The following is a 19,156-nucleotide window of genomic DNA, read 5'->3' as shown; positions in this document are numbered from 1 at the left end:
CTCCAACGACTAAGAAAGACATGAGATGTTTTTAAAAACAAAAAAACCCAAAAATAACAAAAATCCACTCAATTCTTTTTGTGTTCGACTCCAATATTTGTAATAGTTTTTAGCACCTCATCTTGTACTATTTAGATCAGCTTAGTGATCATAAGTACACTTTCAAATTTATACTCCTTGATTACTTAAAATGTGCGAGGCACTCTATGGGGATTAATCAAACTTAAGTTAGCTTGGTTATTATTGTAGGTTTTTGCTCAGCCTTAGGAAAGTTAGATTTTGGGTTTTGGTTGATCTCTTGAAAAATTATTATTGAAATGTTGTGGTTGAGCCTATAAAAAGCCATTGTAAAAGTTTGGTGAATGCTTGAAAAATCCACTAATTCTAGTAAATTGATTTGAACATCCTTGATTGGAATATCAAGACAATGGATGTAGATCAAAAGACTGAACCACTGTAAATCTTTATGCATTGTCTATCTTTTTTAATTTCTTCATTTCATTCTCCTTTAAATCATTCTTCCATTTGGTCCTCAACTTTTCATCATCTACCTTTAACAAGTTTTAAGTTTAGTGACATTTAGAAAATGCTATTCATCCCTTGCTAGCACATACCTAGGGACCAACAGGTCTTTGTAAAATATGACTTTAATATTATTTGTTTCCTCTTAAAATTGATGTCTCCTTGTACTTTATCTCTAACTTTTCTTAATGCATTAAAAAGCTCAAATGTTATGTTCTTGTATTGTAAGAGAAAATTATGCAATGTAGTGGCGAAGTCAAGATTTTATATTGGGGGCGAAAACAATGTCTATGAAACAATTATATTAGAAGTTTAATATTTAAAGAAGCAAAATTTTAAGATTTAAAAAAGTAAGGACAAAACTATAAAATTTAAAAAAAAATAAAGGAAAATTATAAAATTTTAACACTTTTGAAAGGGTGAGGCCCTTATTAGCTATTCTCTTTGCTTATGATACAATGTAATTATTGCTTTGAGTTCATCTATGTGCTAGATAAGTTTTAGTACAGAACTATCATTTTCAACTTTATCTTCTTTCTTGTTTCCTATGACGTTATTAATAATTTGCTTGTCTCGAATAATGATAATTTTTAATTCGATAATTAGATAATATTCGTATAATTATAATACACAATACACGTATTAAATTTAATATTTTAAAAAATAATAAAAATTACCTTGATAAATTATTTTTTATTAATTAATGTATAAATTAATAAATTTTATGATCTTAAAAATATTAATTTATAAAGATTTTATTGTATATTTAGCTAACTATACTAATAATAAATTGAATAAAAGCTTAAATTAGGATGGAACGGGAACGGCTTTGGCTTAGTTGAGGTGGGGTCGTGACACGTGGGGTCATCCATGAGCAGGTTGCTTTAGTGGAATTAGGAATAGCGACGAGCAATATGGTGCGGTGGGGGCCAAAGCGGATCAGAAATAGCTGGCGTTAAATGACACAAAGGGGGGCTTTTTGCATTCAACTTGGAATTGAAGTTGGTGGGCCACTCCTCTTGGTTCAGCGTTGCTGATGCTGATATACACATTCCTTGGCCTTTCAGATCTTTGATTCAAAGTTGCCATTCATATCAATTTATTCCAACCGTTGTTCTCGGAGAAGCTATTTGATGTTGTATTTAAAAACAATAATAATTAGAATGATGTTAACTAGACAATGACACAACCCCCCCACTAGTTTGAAAAGATCCCCTGGCCCTTTATTGCTAAGGTTAAGGTAATTATTCAACCCTTAACTCTATCATATTAACTCCTCCTTCTTTTTAATAATTTCAACCTCTTTATTCCTTAATTTATAATTTGACTTAATAATCAAAATTAAAAAGAAAAAAAAAACACTATAATCAAACCCTTTGCTCTTCCCCAACAAATAAAAAATCTCACATTGACTTAAATGGCAAATTACCTAAATCCGAACCATCTGAAAAAAGTAATCTAAAAAAATTTCAAATAAACAATTTATATAATTTAATTTTAAAAGATTAACAATTTTGAATTCAATGTAAATGATTTTAATGTTAAATTTAAATGACTCGAATTCAAAATAACTTAAATTAAAACTAATTCAAATTTTTTCATCCAAAATAATTCATTTGAAGTGACTAAATCCAAATTTGACCTTCCCAATCACCACTTTCTAAACTCAATAATTGCCTTTTATATATTTATAGGTAGTAAAAATGCTTCATAATTAAAATTGAAAGCAATACTTTTTTTTCCTATCGTTTTTTCTCAAATTAGGGAAGAGTTGAAGTTGAATATCTAAAACTTTAATTATTGATCATCCTTTGCAATTAAAAATTATTAAGTCAAAGTTAAGCTTAACATAAGATAGCGTTTGGTATAAAAGAAGTGGGAACACATTCTTTACAATGTATCCAATTAAATTACATTGCAGTGCTTGTTTTGTAACAAATCAGTGTAATGTAAGATTGTCATTGCAATCACCTTACAATAAATGGATATGTGATTGTAGTCCAAAACCAATGTAATCAGATTGTATTACACTTTGTAATATTATTAAAGACATTTTTATCTTTCAACTTTGTTACTTTATTAAAAATATTTTATTTTATTTTTAAATAGAATATAAAAATTTTATAATTTTATAATTTTTTTATATAGATTTCGAGTATGTCTTTTTATTATTCTCAATAGTTTGTTAATAAAATTTATATTAGCTTTTAAAAAAATAAAAAAAATGAATAATATAAAAAATTATATTAAGTAATGAAAATAAAATTATAAAATTATAATAAAAATAAAATATATGATATTAAAAATATATTTAAGAGATAATATTATACATAGATTAATAATAAAAAATACAATTATATTAAATTTGTATTTTAATGAATAAGGATAATTCTAAAAATTGACATTACATTATCGACAAAGTATTTGTAAATCAAACGCTGTAATATTATCTTTCTAGTATTTTAATCATTACTTTGTTTATATATCAAACACTATAATATTATCTTCTTTGCAATTATATTACTTGTAATCATGTTATATTATAAAGTACCAAACACTACCTAAGTGTTAGTTACAATTGCTTTTAAACTCATGAAAAAAATTAATAACAAAAAAGGGAAAAACATTATATGAATTTGATCATGTGGGCATGTTCGATGTGTATCAACATAAATTTTTTCAATATTAATGATTTTTTTATCAAATGGTTGTACATTATATTTAATTATCATTTTCTCTTGCCATTGAAAAAAATTATCATTTTCTCTTATTATTATTATTTTCAATTTTATGAATTTCACTTGATTGAGTGTATGAGTTGATGTAAATGTGTCCTTTCCATTTGGTTAAGAAAAAAAATACCAATAATATGAAAAGTAACATCGCTTTTCATTTTAAGAGAATTGGTAATGACTATTCCCATCTTTCTTGAAATAATTTTTCGTCTAAACATCATTCTGTAAACCATATACAATATTGAAAAGAGATTAAGAATAGGGCGACTGCGACGCAACATGGAATAAAAGAAAGAAAAAAAAAAAAAGAGAAGAAATTAGCAGTCTTGGGCCAAGCTATCTTTGGCCCAAATGAACTTGCGACCCACCGAAGTAGAGTCAGATTCAGCCTTGAATCCGATCCACTGCCGATGCAAAGTTCTCTAGTCTCCAAAGGGGAAGACCGTCTTGCACTTTTGCTTTTGCATCATTGGCGCTTGACTCTGGAGCTTTACTCTCTTGCTCTGCTCAAACCATTTCACCATGAAGCTCGTACGGTAATACTCCTATCTTCCTTCCTTTCTTCGTTTCTTCTTCTTTTGACAGTTTTCCACTTTTTAACTTCAAATAACAAGCAATATTCCCTCTCTTTTTCTTTAAATTTCGATTAATGTCTATAAATGATGGAAAAATTTAGGTTTTTAATGAAGTTAAACAACGAGACTGTCTCCATCGAGCTCAAAAACGGAACTGTCGTCCATGGCACTATCACAGGTTCCTCTCTCTGTCTACTTTTATTGTTTACAATTTACAGTTACAATATTCATTATTCTCATTTGGGTTTTTCCCTAAATAAATGAACATATATATAACTATATAATATGCCTTTTCTGTTTTTGTTTTCTTCTTCTTTTCTGTGGTTTTCGTTGTTAAGATTTGTATTTATTACTGTTTGCCCTTAATTTCAAATAAATAGTACATTGTCTAAGAGATTATTATGCTATACACCAGCAATGTAGTTTAAAAACATCCCAATCCGGTCTATATCCTAGATTTTATCAGCTTATTTTGGGTAATTATCAAAGTATGAGTAAAAAAATAAATAAATAAATTACCCCTACCTCTTAGGTTTTGTCTCTAATTCCACACGGTCCATCAGTATTGGTAATAGACAGCCCCTCCCAAAAGTGTAAACGGCGTTAATGGATAATATGAAATGACTAAAATGCCTCTCGTATAAATATGACCTAATCACGTCATTTGGAAGCCTAAGCACTCCTCACTACCTAATGTTCACCCCTTTACATCTTTTTATCCTTTCCTCATGCCAATCGAATAGGGGTAGGGTTTTTCTAGGTTCTCAAATTAGTGAACCGATTAAAAGCTTCATCCGACAGTCAAAAAGCTCAAAACAAATTTGTTCCATCGACTGTCTTAAATTGGTTTGGTTTTTAGATACTTTTGAACCGTATTTAAAATTGAGAGTGAAAACACAAGGTTTGTTCATCTATTTGCATCGATTCTGGTGTTGTTCTTTTGTGGTTAGGGTTGAGTTTTTTAATTCTACAATTCCGATTAGGATTAGGGTGTGGGTCCAAGGTTAGAGCTGTAACCTTGCACCCAAACCTTAACCATAACCTTAATTGAAATGAATTTGGCAATTTAGGGGTTGGTAAGTAATTGGTGGTATTAGATCAATTTGAATTTGGGGATTTAGGGTTTAGGTTCGGGTTCAAACCTTGAACGCTAACCCTAATCGATTCGAACTGAACCCAAACTTGAACCTCTATCCTAAATGATTCGAATTTGGAGACTTCGGGAACTTAAAACCCTAATTGATTCGAATTTGAGGATTTCACCTTTGCTAAGTAATTGGCGGTATTTGGGATAGGTGTTAAGGTTAGGGTTAGGAATGGAAGAGGCAGTGTTGGGGAAGGTAGTTCTAGTTGTGTTGATGCTGGTACTTCAGTTGTTGCGTATGGTATTATTGAATCAAGTAGTGATTCTAGGGACACAGATATGTCAGAGGGAATGGATTTGTCCAGTGAGAATATAGACTGGATGCCTAAGTCAAAGAGTGAAGAAGATGTAAGTTTGTCTCGAGGCAATTCTTGGGAGAATGTTGAGGAAGATGGTGATAATGATGGACTGTCTAATATTGGTAGTGGTGTGGAGAAAGGTAACCAAACAAGCATCGACTTTGGTAAGGAGGGTATATCTATTGATATGTCACTTATAGCATCTCTTACGCTCTTGATGAGAGAGGGAAGGTAAGACTAGCTAAGAACATCTTATTCAACATTGTTCATCGCTTAAGGGAGGTGATGATAGGTTTGATGATTTTGAAAGGGATTGAGTTGTATGGGGCCAAGAATGAGAAAACAAGATATAGGGTATACTGCAAAGGTAATGAGTGTGAGAGGATGGTTCATGCATCCCTCTGTTTGGATAGATAGACTTTTAAGATCAAAAGTCTCCTACTTTATCTTGAGATAGGAATATTTTTATATGATGTTTTGATTCTTGACATTGAGTTTGGACCCGTTGATAGTGGTTCTCAAGATTCTTTTGTGAAGCTAGTGGTTTTTATGTGAACAAAGAGAATTTTGTGAAAGTAGTAGTTTTTATGTGCACTAAGGAATCTAAGGTAAATGCACTATATTTATATGGTGAAGAGCAATATATATGTATTTCAAAATTATTTATATTCAATTTCTTTATTTTCAGTTTCTTTATGTTGTTATTCACCATAAATATGGTGCATTTACATCAAATCCCTTAGGACCACTATTTTCACAAAACCCTTTGTGCACACGAGGACCACTAACTTCACAAAAGAATTTGAGTTTTGAACTGTAATCCTAAATTCCCAAATTCGAATTAATATGGGTTTTGGGTTTGAACTCAAACTTTATCCCTAAATTTGAATTGATTAGGGTTAGGATTTGATTTTTGAGTTATATAACCTTAACCCTAATGCCATAAGTTACTTACCAGCCTTTAAATCCCCAAATTTGATTCAATTAGAGTTAGGGTTAGGGTTTGTGTTTTGGGTTATAACCTGAACCCACATCTTAACCCTAATAGCAACGATAGAACCATTTTTTACTAGGGTTGAAATCTTCAAATCCTAATGGAGTCCTAGAATTAAAAAACTTTAACCCTAACAAGGGAAGCACAACAACAGAATGCTTATCATAGAAGAACAACTCCAGAATAGATGAACAAATCTCGAGTTTTCACTCTTGGTTTCAAATACGGTTTAAGGGTACCTTAAAAACCAAACCAATTTTTCTAGAGGAACAAAAACCAAACTACTTTAAGGCAATCATTGGAACAAATTTGTTTTGGGCTTTTGGGTTGTCGGATGAAGCTTTTAATTGGTTCACTAATCTACAAACCTAGAAAAATCTAATTCTAATTAATTGGTGTGAGGAGAGTCTGAAGAGATGTAAAGGGGTGAATAACAAGTAGTTAGAAATGTACACTTTAGGCTGGACTGTCAATTACCAATATTAAGGGATCCACGTGAAATTTATCACCCATAATAATGGACCCATGTGTACCTTTTTTTTTTTTTTTCCTTTCCATGCACTTTGTGAAGCATGCAGTTGGAATTTTTGCTTTATTGGATCTAGTATTCAATGCCAAGAATTAGCCTTTTTTATTGTAGTTGCATATGATCTTACCTATGCTGCTTTTTTTTTTTTTTTTCTTAAAGTTTTTTGTTGTAAATTATTCTTATTCTTTCAGTTTTCATTTCAATTCTTCCTGGTAAGATGATAAGTGGAAATGGAAGTTTTGGCAAGACTACTGAAAATTTCGACATGACTTGGAGACTACTGCTCCTTTGTTATCCCTGTTTTACTGTTTTCTGGAAAGTCAAATGCACCGTCTGAAAAGTTGCTTTTGCTGCAATCTTATAGGGGTTGATGTTAGCATGAATACACATTTGAAGACAGTGAAACTAACGCTTAAGGGAAAAAACCCAGTTACCCTTGACCATCTGAGTGTGAGGGGGAACAACATTCGTTATTATATTCTTCCTGACAGCTTGAATTTGGAAACTTTGCTTGTGGAGGAGACACCAAGGGTTAAGCCTAAGAAGCCAGCTGCTGGTATTTGTATATTTCACTCTTCCGTTCCTTTGTTCCCAGCAGACTATAATTTTCTATGCATCTTACTCATTTCTACTAATTTACCCATCAATTCAGGGAGGCCTTTGGTACGTGGTCGGGGTCGGGGGCGCGGACGTGGCCGTGGCCGAGGTCGCTAATTGCCTTCTGCAATTTGCCTGTGTCAGTTTTTGCAGTATCATGTACTTTGCTATCGGAGTATGCTAGAGGAGAATTGAAGGGAACAACCAGCTTGAAATATAGGAAGAATCCTTCTTAGTTTTTCCCTAGTTGCCTGTTCTATAAATGTAACTAAGTTCCATCGCAAGAAAATTTTAGGGGAGAGTCTAGTTAAACAATCAGTTAACAGAGTTGCATTCACTTTAATTTTTCTGAGAGAAAGAAAATCTAGGCAAATGTCTCTAGCAGATGCTGCAGACATAGAACAGGGTGACTATAAATTTCCAGGGATGGCGATTGTAGTCTCCGTTGCAAGCTTTATCATTCTTACAACCGTCGGATTATATCGAAAACAGTATCCTGTCATGGTTTAATTATTTGCTTCAACTGGATATTGTTTTGAAAGTTTAATGTTACATGGTTGAACTTGAGTTTCTGTGTTTGGTCTAAGTCTCTATGGACTAACCTGTAGGGTCTCCATTGCCTATAAGTTGCATTGGATGATGCCATAAAAGGTTTTTCACAATAAAGGGATAACTCACGAATATGGTGTGCATGCGTATGGACTCAGACCAATGGTTCTTTGAGTCCAAGACTTGTTATATTTGAGGAAAGAAAAATGGAAGAACAAAATTCATTGCAGTACCAATGGCGGGCGGAAAAAGAAGAGGGGAGAGGGAGCTGATGGTTTCTTTCGAAAGAAACTTAAGCAATAAGAAATAATTATATCTATTAGTAACCTGTGGAAGATTATTGTAAAAAAAACATGATGGAGTATCCAACAGCAAAAGGACAACAAACCTATAAATTCACAATCAAATGCACAAAATATTTCAACTTGGAAAGAGAACCTAATTTTCAGCCGCAGCAGCCACCTGCCTGAGAAGCTGTCGCATCTCGACCTCCTGATGATGCTGCGATGGCTTCATGTCCAATTTTTATGCCATAGGACTGCAAACATAGGACAAGAAGGTTGATAATTCAAGTATTCAACCATTCCATAATGCTGCCTTAGAAACAACTAACATTCTTCAAGACCCAACAATTTCTTATTAAGTTGAGATAGAGATAATTCCTAAATTTTTGCATTGAGCACTACCCTAAAAACTTAAAAAGCATGTGATTTATTTAATTCTAATTATATTTACCTCTCTGATTTAAATCTTATTAAATATCACAACAACTGCAAGCCAATTTCTCAGAAATTAAATATGCAGACAGACATAAATATTGTCTAATATAATAAACAATTTATTGGCCTCTCAAACCCTTGTGTACACAGGGGCATTAGTTAAAAAATAGAAGCTGGAAAGAGAAAGTGAGAAAAGAGAAAAATTAAGGGAAGGGGACTGAAATTGCACTATAAATTTTTCTTTTGTGTAAAAAGGGGAAAGGTAGGAGTGAGAGTTGAGGATAAAGATAATATTCAAATATGAGCTAAATAACCAGATGCCAAAATTTGATATAACTTTTGCCGTATTAAATACAAAACAGAAAGAGAGAAAGGGAAGGATGAAGGGACAGAAATTGGTGAATTGAACACAATAGTTTGATACAAAGAGATGGTAGAAATTGTAGGGTAAATATAAGCAGACAAAGCTAACCTCATTAGATATGTCAATAATGCCGTCCTGTATTTTCTTGTAAATTTTTGCAGCTGAGCTTATAAATGCCTGCAATAATTTTTAGTTAAAAAATTTTTGAGAATAAATATCAAATAGGACATATAAAGATCAAAGAAGTTATTATCACCTCTTCAACATTTTGAGCTGTTTTTGCTGAGGCCTCCATGAATATCAGCCCATGTTCCTTGGCAAACTGCTCGCCTTCCTCTGTGCTCACTGCTCTTCTATGAGCCAAATCACACTTGTTGCCAATAAGCATTACTGTCATGTTTGCATTTGCATGCTGCCTTGCATCCTCCAACCAGCTAGCCAAGTGATTGAAAGTCTCCCTCCTGAATTTTGATCATATAAATTTATTTATCAACAGCATAGGCATACATATTTGATCCATCCAGACAACTTCATTCAGTTATATACTTATTGTGTATACAAAATGCAGTATCATGAATATTATTAATGTACTAAAGAAATCTTCATACTAAAAGAGAATCCTTGATTAGTGCAGCATTAAAGAGAATTAGATGGCGAATGACAGCAACAAAGTTCTCTTTCTCCTAGAAAACAATATCTATATCAAAGGCCAATTTTGGTTCAAACAACATTGCCAGCAATCACATAGTAAAAATATTGCAATGTGTTTGAGAATTACACAATCAAGAATAGAGTTCCGAAACTGGTAGGCTAAAATTCTAATATCCATTTAAATAATTCAATCCATAAATTGCAATGTTCTTCTATTAAGCAAATAAGCAAACAACATATATATATATATATATATATATAGATAACAGCAAAAATCTACAAACTCCTAGGCAATGGAGCTACAATTTGAACTTTATTATAACATTGAAAACAATTTTCACACCAATGCCCTCCAAAGTATTAACATTAGTAGTAAGACAATTACAAGCTTAAATTGCACCCAACAGACCATGGAAAATTGCTTCAATGAGTAATATAGTCATGTAGAAGAATATACAAAAGAAAAGGTGGGTTGCCTAGAAGTTAAGTAACTTCATTGTCATAACTCAAAAGTTCTGAAAGAAAGAATACCTAGTGATATCATAAACCAGAAGTGCACCAGCAGCCCCTCGGTAATAAGACCGTGTAATGGATCTGAATGACTCTTGACCCGCCTGAAAACAAAGAAAAATTCAGCAGCCACAACTGAAACGAACATGCTTTAAATTTTAAATGGCTTAAGCAAGGGTTTCATTAGTATTTAACAGTGGTAGAAATAGCAACCACTGAGGGGAACACATCACAATTAATTTTGGCATCATCAAGGAAATTTTGCTAGAGCATATAAAATTCTAGAGCAGCTAAACTTATTATCCTACTTCAAAGCATGATAAAGCCTATCCTTTTTCCATTACAAAATTAATGAGTCCTACATACATGGTATTAAATATGAACACATGTTCCTCAAACATTTAAGTATTCTAATTATTTGGTATTAGGGTAAAACTAAGATCCATTTATCTTAACACAGCCCTTCAGGTGCTTGCCTGAAAGCCTAGCTTCCACATAATTGCACTCAGACCTCCCAGAAATACCATAAATTCACAGGATAGACAATTTGAACCTTTGACATCCTATTTTGATACTATGTTAGGGAATTCCTGTGCAATGTAGCAGCTTAGATTGACCAATATAAGTCCAACTGCACAAAAACACACATTACATAGAACATAACTTTAAACTAAAAACAAGAAAAAACCAACCGTGTCCCATATTTGAAGCTTTATCGGTTTGTTTTCAATAGTGATCATTCTGGCTCCAAATTCAACACCAATGGTTAAATCATGAACAGGCTGAAATCGTTTGTCGGTAAATTGCAAAAGAAGACATGATTTTCCAACCCCTGTACAAACAAAAAGAACATAACAATATTAGAAGCACATAAAATACACTTTCAAATTCTCGAATAGAGGCATTACATCCTTGGGAAAGTAATCTTGCAAAAATGGCCAAATAGAGTATCATATGCCAAAGTGCTTAATGTAGCTAGCTTCATTGGAAAGCAATTTCAGTCTTCGTTGTCTCAGCATTTGCAATGCTAACACAATATCATGCTTAATATAGGCATTACTCCATACTAGATCCTCTAAACATTTTTCATCTTAAAAAAAGTCATAGGAATCAAGGTCCTCACCAAATTATACAGCTGGTGACAATGCACCCTTTACTTCTTTAATTGGCAATGACAAGCTTAGAAATTGACAGTGTTAATGAAAAAAAAATCCTTCAGTAAAGCTTTAAATTCCTAGCAAATTCAAAACTTGATGTTGCTTACGGAATCAAACCCATAAAGACTTTTTTTTTTCTTTTTTAAAAAGGCCTTGAATGAGATATAAAGAAAGAGTCAAAACAGCAAATTAAACATGTAAAGAGACATTAAAAGAAAAAAACATATAAGAACGACCCAGATATCAAAATTCAAAATAAAAATATACTAGCAACTTAGGAAACTACGAAAGGAATCGTACCTGTATCTCCAATGATAATATACTTGAAAAGGTAAGCATACGACATCGTTTCTACTCGTATTTGCTCAAACCCCGACTACCCAAAATCCCGAATTCGGTACTTTTGATTCGTAAACGAATGGTCAGATCATATGAACAAAGAATTTGATTTATATCACCAAAAACAATCAAACACGTAAAAAAAAAAGGTTTTTCCTTTAGAATAAATGGTTTCAACAGTGTTAAGTGTATGTTAAGAATGAAAAGAAAACCTCAAGCAAATCAAAAGAAACAAGAAGTAATAGAGGGGTTAATGATCTCTTCTTCTTCCCCCCTCTCTGTTTTATTTCCTTCTAACACTGCAATTCCGTTCAACATTGAAACGGAGGGGCCTTCCTTTATATGAACAGGCTGTTCGTCGGTTATCTTAACCGCGAAGAATTATAAAAAACACACAAACGAACAAAGGCCCGCTGTTATCAAGATTCAAGCCCAAATTATAAATCTTTGACTTTGATTTTGCTGTATTTCCAATTGGTATGGCTTGCCAATTTTTATCCAACAGTCCGATTGACACTTTGGAAATTCAAGCTCAGTTCACTTGGCCCGGCCCAGCCTGTTACTAGTTTATTATTAAATATAAAATAATAATATTTTAAAACCAATAAATAACATAAATTTATTTCATTGGAGCTCTGCACATAGGTTTATTTTCCTACAATTATTTAATGGATTTATTTTCCATCTACAATTTTTTTGAAAAAAATATTAAAAAGGGCAATGGGAGAGAATGAGCTGGTTCAATTGGTTAAAATATTAAAATTAGAAATAATTTAGGTTTAAATAATAAAAATATTCTTAAAATATAAAAATTTATACTTTGAACTCGTATATTTTCGTTGTACCAAAAAAAAAAAACTTTTATCTTTTGATTTTTATTAGAAAAACTCTTTATTTTTCTATTTTGTTCATACAATCTCTTAATCTATAATGAAAAATTAACGATTTAATGATAACTGACAATTTCTATTCATATGTCATATTACATGGTTTAATAGTGTAATTGTGTGACAGCTAAGGTGACTGTGTCCTAAAACTCCATCTCATGGAACATGGTGAGTGTGAAAAGGAAAACAAAAAAAAAAAAAATATATATGTATACCTTGGTTGCTAATGATTGCATCATCAAGACAAGTCATATACCATATGAAAAAAAAAATACCAATTAACATTTGGTTTGACCTGTCATTAACTTTTCATTTTGAATTAAGAGTTTATGTAGATATAATGAAAGAATATAGTTTTTTTTTTTTTTTTTTTACAAATCAAAGATAAGGAGTTATTCTGAAGCAAGACATTTAGAAAAACTATGAATTAAAGGAAGCTGAGAATTGATGGTATTGAATCGGTTTATGCTGCTAGGAGATTTGATTTTTAAGGTAAGCAATTCTATGTTATTTAAATTTCATTTCACGTGCACATAATAATAAAAAATCATCAAATAAATAAATGACCTTTTGAATTTAAATGTCACAAATAAGAGTTTTTCGAGTTCTGTGGTGTGTAATATAATATTAGTAACTTTGAATCAGATGCGAAGTACACGTGAATGAATATCGGAAATTAACAATGCAGCACATGGTTAAAGCTTAATGTCTCAAACATTTTAATCACAATAAATTTATAAGTCCCAGGTATTTACTAAAGTTTTGCTTGTATCGGCATATAGGCTAGCCCCATGAATATTGGGCGTTGCCATTAGCCTGGCCCAAACTCTTGTTCGTTCTTCATAATTTGCTTGGTTTTGACGAGGAGTGCACTAATTGTATCAATACGCATTTAACAGGCGGTAAGAGGATATTTTTAGCCAATCAAGAGTCCTGACTGAATCTGCAGTTTATCGCGTACACACCTGAGCAGAACTAGACATGCCATTTGGCAAAAACCGTTGCTGCGAAATAGGAAGATGTTTGGTTCGAAGAATAGCCATTAAATAATTCTTTATTTAATTGAGAGGAATGATAGTTTTTGGAATTATCATTATTGAGACTCCATATTGGTTATTTTGTAAAATAAGGAATAGAGTAAAAATATTAATAAATAAAAATACTTTTTATTAATTTTAAAAATTACTATATCATATAAAATGTAATTTATTCATTTTTTATAATTTGTTTCTCTTTTTATCTAACTGCCTCTCTCTTCCTCTCATTAAATTTTCTCCGCTAAGGAGGACAGACAATGACAACGATGGATGGCGACAAAGGGCGAAACTGATTTACCACGGTCAAATTAGGCCACAACAAGTGCTGATTCGACGCTCCCTAACCAAATCCAATGCTCTTTGGCTAGATCTGATCGCGAGAAGCATTGGATCTAGAGCTTCCTCTATAGGGAAATCCCACAGTCAGATCTAGCTTGCCAAATCCAGTCTTGGGGGGTGTCAATTTGGTGCTCTTCAACTAGATCTGGTCATAGAGATCGCATATTGATGCTCTTTACATTTGGTCGATGAGAAAAAAAAAATAAAAAGAAAAAATTAAAATGAATTTAAAATAAAAAGTTTAAGTTTTAAATATAAATTATAAAAAATTAATATTTTGAAATTTTAAAAACAAAAATAAATAAAAAATATATTTTTTAAAAAGTAATAAAATAATGATATTAATGATTTAATTATAAATCATTAATATTTTAAATGAAATATAAATTATTAATATTCTATTAATTAAAATGCACAATGATATTAAAATTTAAGTAACAATTTATTAACATGTTTAATAAATTGTTAAAATAATAAATATTTTAATTTAAAAATTAAATATTACAATAAAGGGCATTTTTTTTATCATTTATCATTTATCAATTATTTCTTAGCTATTTCTAAAACTATTCCTACTAATCAAACATTAGAATAATTCATAATAGCAAATTTTGTTTTATTCTATTTTCATGAACCAAACAAAATAATAATTCATCTCTTATTTTATTTCTATGAAATGGTTAGTCTATTCTCACCCTATTTCCTTTTGTAAACCAAACACACCCTTAGAGAGTGGAGGTTGTTGTTACTTCATTCAGAACCTTGTTGAGGTTTAAGAAGATGCTGGTGACTTTTGCCAAAATAATGGGAAATAGTTGCTATAAAGAAAAAACTTACTATTGGTGTAATTGCCAATAGGGCTGTGCAAACGGGTAGTTCAGTTAGTTCGGTTACCGGATATCCAGTAACCGAACTAACCGAACTCATCTATGAAACTAACCGAAATCGAATTGAAGTGAAGAGCTAATCGAACTAACCGAAACTGAACTTAATCATTTTTTTTCTAATTCTTGTTTGCCTTCTGAATTTTTAGGCATATTTTGCAGAGGGAAGCAACTTTGACTTCCAAAAATACATAAAAAGAGCATTGGAAAAGGACTTTGGAGTGGTTGTGAGAATAAAGTTCGTTTTTGATAAGAAATCTTGATGTTTCCCTCCATATTAAACCCAATAGAATAAAGTTAATAATAATAGAAAGATAACATTAAAACTACAATCATAAACAAAACCATGAACTTTTTCAGACAATAGCATTGGCAACACTTGCAATTCTAGGCCACAGATTGGCACACTTCTTTCCAATGGGACCAGTGATAGCAGATCCTGAGAATACCAAATCAATGAACCCAAATAAGTTTCAAATATCAAATCTAACAACAAATCAATTTATGCTCGTGAACCGCAAATCAATAATAAAGGCATTGACATAAATAGCCTAAAAAAAAGGTAATTCCACTACACTGAAGGCAACAACAATCACAGACAAAAAATCATCTCTCAAGTCATGTTTGGGAAACCATCCTTCTAAAAAAGATAACTAATATTTCTTAGGTTCTATGATAACTTGGAAGAATAGAAAAGAAAATCTTTACAAAATCAGTGAATGGTCTCTTTTTCATAATTTAGATTCGGCAGCAACAAATTTGCAGGAAAATTTCTACACTAGTGACTTGATTTCACATCTGACATTGCAAGAGCAAGAGAACCAAACCATTAAATGAACTTCATACAAAAACCACCCAAAACAACCTAAACAGCAGAACAAAATTTTTGCATTTGACTTCATAATTCAAAACAAGCACTATTATGTAATTGAAAATATCAAAATAGATTGAAGAGATAAGTTGGTCTGCCTTTCATTTCTCCCTTTAGATTGACAATGACACCAGCATTATCTGCAAACAGATAAATAAACCTAAAATATTAAACTCAGTTCATTAAAATCATTAATGAACTTTTATTATTATCTAAGTGATAATAAAAGAAATCTAAGTGATAGAGCTTAAGTGATTAATTATTATTATCTAGAGTACGTACTAATTATTAATGCACTGTAATTTTTTTCAGTTCATTTTATGTAACTGACTTGGGCTTATTTTTATGCAGTTTTCAATTATGATCCATCGATGCACAATGTGGCAGTAGTTGACATCCAAGGCTACAAGAGGCAAGAGTTGCTTTACTCCTCCAACCTCTGAGGTTTACAGCACTGAAAATGATGCAATCAAACTATCAAAGAAATGCTGTCATTAGTTGTTCACCTTGATCATTGACGAATCTGGTGAAGTGTTTCCAAACTTCTAACCTCGGTGGAAGTGCTTTCCGTTTCTTAGAATTGACAGCATCATTCTCATTAGTGGAGATTATAGTTTGTTGTGTAGTTAGTGTTGGTGAGGATGACGGCATGCCAATAGGAGGAGCAGACTGCGTAGCAGCATCACTAGGAGTAGGAGCTGGATTATCACTTTCACTTGCCATTTAAATCTTCAACCTATCACTCAAAAAGAATTAATTAATTAGCAAATATGTTATTCAAGAATGAAAAATCTACTAAAGAATCTATCACTAATAGCACATATTAAAAATACATGTGCAAATATAATCATTTAATATATGTTCCACTTTTTTCTTTTCTGTTGATCAATATCTAGTCTTTTTTTTCTATTGATCATATTTTATAACAAATAAAAAGCAGATTAAAAAAATACCAATTGAAAAAATATTGTCAAAAGGATTGGATTTGGAGTATTATCGGATAAGAGGAACGAAGCATTAATGAGCATTAAAAATAATTAAATTTAAGAGAATACCTCTTTTAGTTTTGGATGGAATGAATAGGTGTAAAGATGATAAAGACGGTAGCTATAAATAGATAAAAGATAATTTCTATCTCAGACTTTGACCAAGGTGTACATGCATTGCTTAGGAATTTGGAAGGAGGTATACAAGTTACAAAGAGGTTTACACCTTTGAACATTAAGATATATCATAGAATTGTTCCAACCTTTTTTAAGAGTATTTATTTAATCAAACCCCAGCTCCCAACTTGGCAGATGTAGCTTACAAACAAATTTTGATTTGTTTTTTGGGATTAAATAGATGGGATTTAACAATACGTAATTAAGAGGTTGTTTGGATGCTTTAATGAATTATGGAGATTAGATTAACAAACAATTTGCAAATGAAGAGCAAAAGCTAGCTGTCATTATTGCAATATAATCAATAGACATGACAAACTGATTCCAGCAATTAGGCTGAATATACTCCTAGATCATCAAAGTAGTAATGAGAATAGAAGGATTATACTTATAGTTATTAAACAAAATCATTTGAAATTTGAGACTTGACCTCTTTTCAAGACAATGGTTTCCTCACAAAGGTTTGAATCTCGTCTACTTCAACAGAAGGTATTTTCCTTTTATATTGTGAAAGTGTGATAATTCATATTTAACAAGTGACAGATGCCGTATTCAGCAAAAGGCAAAAGGATAGAAAAGCATATTAGATTCTTATTCAAACATAACTTTTTGAAGCAATCATAATCCAAGTTGAAAATTTTCATCTCATTTCTCAACAAATTCTTTTGACAATTATGGGGAAAAAAAAACAAAAGGAGGGAGAGAATATTAATTTATTCGAGGAAACAAGCATCCAGCATCACTTAGACCGTATGAAAAACTCTTTAAATTGTGCAGAAACTATGTTGGATTAGATATGAGTTGCCAACACTTTGGAGTTTAGAGACCAATTATTCATATACTTTAAAACCATTTTATAACAGTTTACTAAGCTGGAAAAGGAATTCTCTTTAGGTAGTTTAGGTTCTTTTGCATCTTTATTGTGGCAACAACTAGCTTGCTAATGCTAAAACCCAAAGATGCCTTTTGTGTGTGGCTGCGTGGACCTTTGAAAGGGAAAAAAAGCTGACCATAAATTTGGTTTTAGAATCAACAATTTTCCAATACAATAGCTAGCTTAAATTCAATGAATAGTATTTGTATAAACCCAAAAAAACTTACCAATAACTTGATGTGGGAAGGCCCGAAAAGCTGAAGCAAGAATGGCAGTGACCGACAGCCGACAGCGGCAGAAGTAGGAACCAGAAATGGTGAGACCGTGAGAGTGGAGATGGTAGTGATCGACAATCGACAGAAGTTGAAAGTAGTGATTGATCGGTAGTCGACACTCGGCAGAAGCAGTCAAGCAGAAATCAAAAGTCAAGAGTGAGACCGTGAGAATAGAGATGGAAGGCAAGGGAAAACAGCAGTCGGGCAGTAGCAGTAGGCAGAAACTAAGGGCCAAAAGAATTAGGTTTTTAAGTTTAGGAATTTTTAAGGGGAAATTTCCAAACTACCCTTTTTAGGTTCGATTAGTTCGGTTAGCAATTTCTCCAATCGAAACCGAACCGAAATAATTTCATTAACCGAAATAACCGAATCGAACTAACCGAACTCCAAACTAATCGATCTGATCTAACCGAACTCAGTTTAATTCGGTTCAGTTATTCGATTTGGTTTGGTTTTGCTCACCCTTAATTGCCAATCTATCTACTATATAATGAATCTCATGTACATGGGGGATCTAGATGTTAACATTTGTGTTAGTCTTTTGGGATTTTTAGAGGGATATTTTGGGCTTTGCAGGTAAAAGGTATTTGATTCGGTAATTAATTTAGATACTAGGGTTATTTGATGGTCTCAAGTAAAGGCCTTTTGGGTTTTTAGTTGTTTTAACCTGTCTTCTATCAATCACCTGTGGTCTCCTTTCCCTCTCATGTTCAGGTTCCATAGGCTTCTTGAAGCACCTAGCTTTGGCTTACCATAGAAGATTAAAGATATTTTCTAAGAAAAATTCGGATAATTCTAGAGAAGAGAAAGAAAGAAGAAAAGAAAGAGAGGAATTAGATCACTTTATCACTCCATTTCTGTTGGAATCAAGAAAAAGTGAGGCAGCAAAAAAATTTCAGATCTTCGACAAGATTCGGGTCAAGGTTGGTCACCTTCATTATGCTTTTGATGTTTGATTTCATTTTAGCTTATTTCTCAAACATGTATTTTAGCTTATTTCATTAAGGTGCTGTTTTTATTAGTCTATATCTTATTAATTATTTTACTGGTGTTCATTGTTTTGGTGGAATCTTTGAGATTAACCTCTGGGTTACTTTGATCAAAACTATCCTCCTAACTCTTGACTTGAGTTAGTGTTTGAT

General features: G+C 32.0%; 2 protein-coding genes across 2 annotated transcripts; one reads left to right on the top strand and one right to left on the bottom strand.

Moving 5' to 3' along the window:
• The first annotated feature begins 3,652 nt into the window (after positions 1 to 3,652).
• On the top strand, positions 3,653 to 7,967 carry LOC18612535 (small nuclear ribonucleoprotein SmD1b-like). Its single transcript, XM_018113815.2, has 4 exons — positions 3,653 to 3,793; positions 3,934 to 4,010; positions 7,163 to 7,354; positions 7,451 to 7,967. Exons 1-4 carry the CDS (start codon positions 3,780 to 3,782, stop codon positions 7,510 to 7,512), a joined length of 345 nt encoding a protein of 114 aa, XP_017969304.1. The 5' UTR covers positions 3,653 to 3,779; the 3' UTR covers positions 7,513 to 7,967.
• A 269-nt stretch (positions 7,968 to 8,236) lies between these two features.
• LOC18612534 (ras-related protein RABB1c-like) lies at positions 8,237 to 12,039 on the bottom strand. The gene is made up of 6 exons (XM_007049388.3): positions 11,646 to 12,039; positions 10,881 to 11,020; positions 10,210 to 10,292; positions 9,284 to 9,488; positions 9,136 to 9,204; positions 8,237 to 8,482 (listed from the first exon to the last, which is right to left on the bottom strand). The coding sequence occupies exons 1-6, from the start codon at positions 11,689 to 11,691 to the stop codon at positions 8,390 to 8,392; spliced, it is 636 nt and encodes a 211-aa protein (XP_007049450.2). The 5' UTR covers positions 11,692 to 12,039; the 3' UTR covers positions 8,237 to 8,389.
• Between the last annotated feature and the right edge of the window lie 7,117 nt (positions 12,040 to 19,156).

The sequence above is a fragment of the Theobroma cacao genome, chromosome 1 (genome assembly GCF_053813885.1).
Source record: "Theobroma cacao isolate CCN51 chromosome 1, ASM5381388v1, whole genome shotgun sequence".
In the NCBI taxonomy this organism is placed as follows: domain Eukaryota; kingdom Viridiplantae; phylum Streptophyta; class Magnoliopsida; order Malvales; family Malvaceae; genus Theobroma; species Theobroma cacao.
Note: the sequence above shows the minus strand (reverse complement) of the source record. Positions and strands in the feature narration are given on the sequence as shown.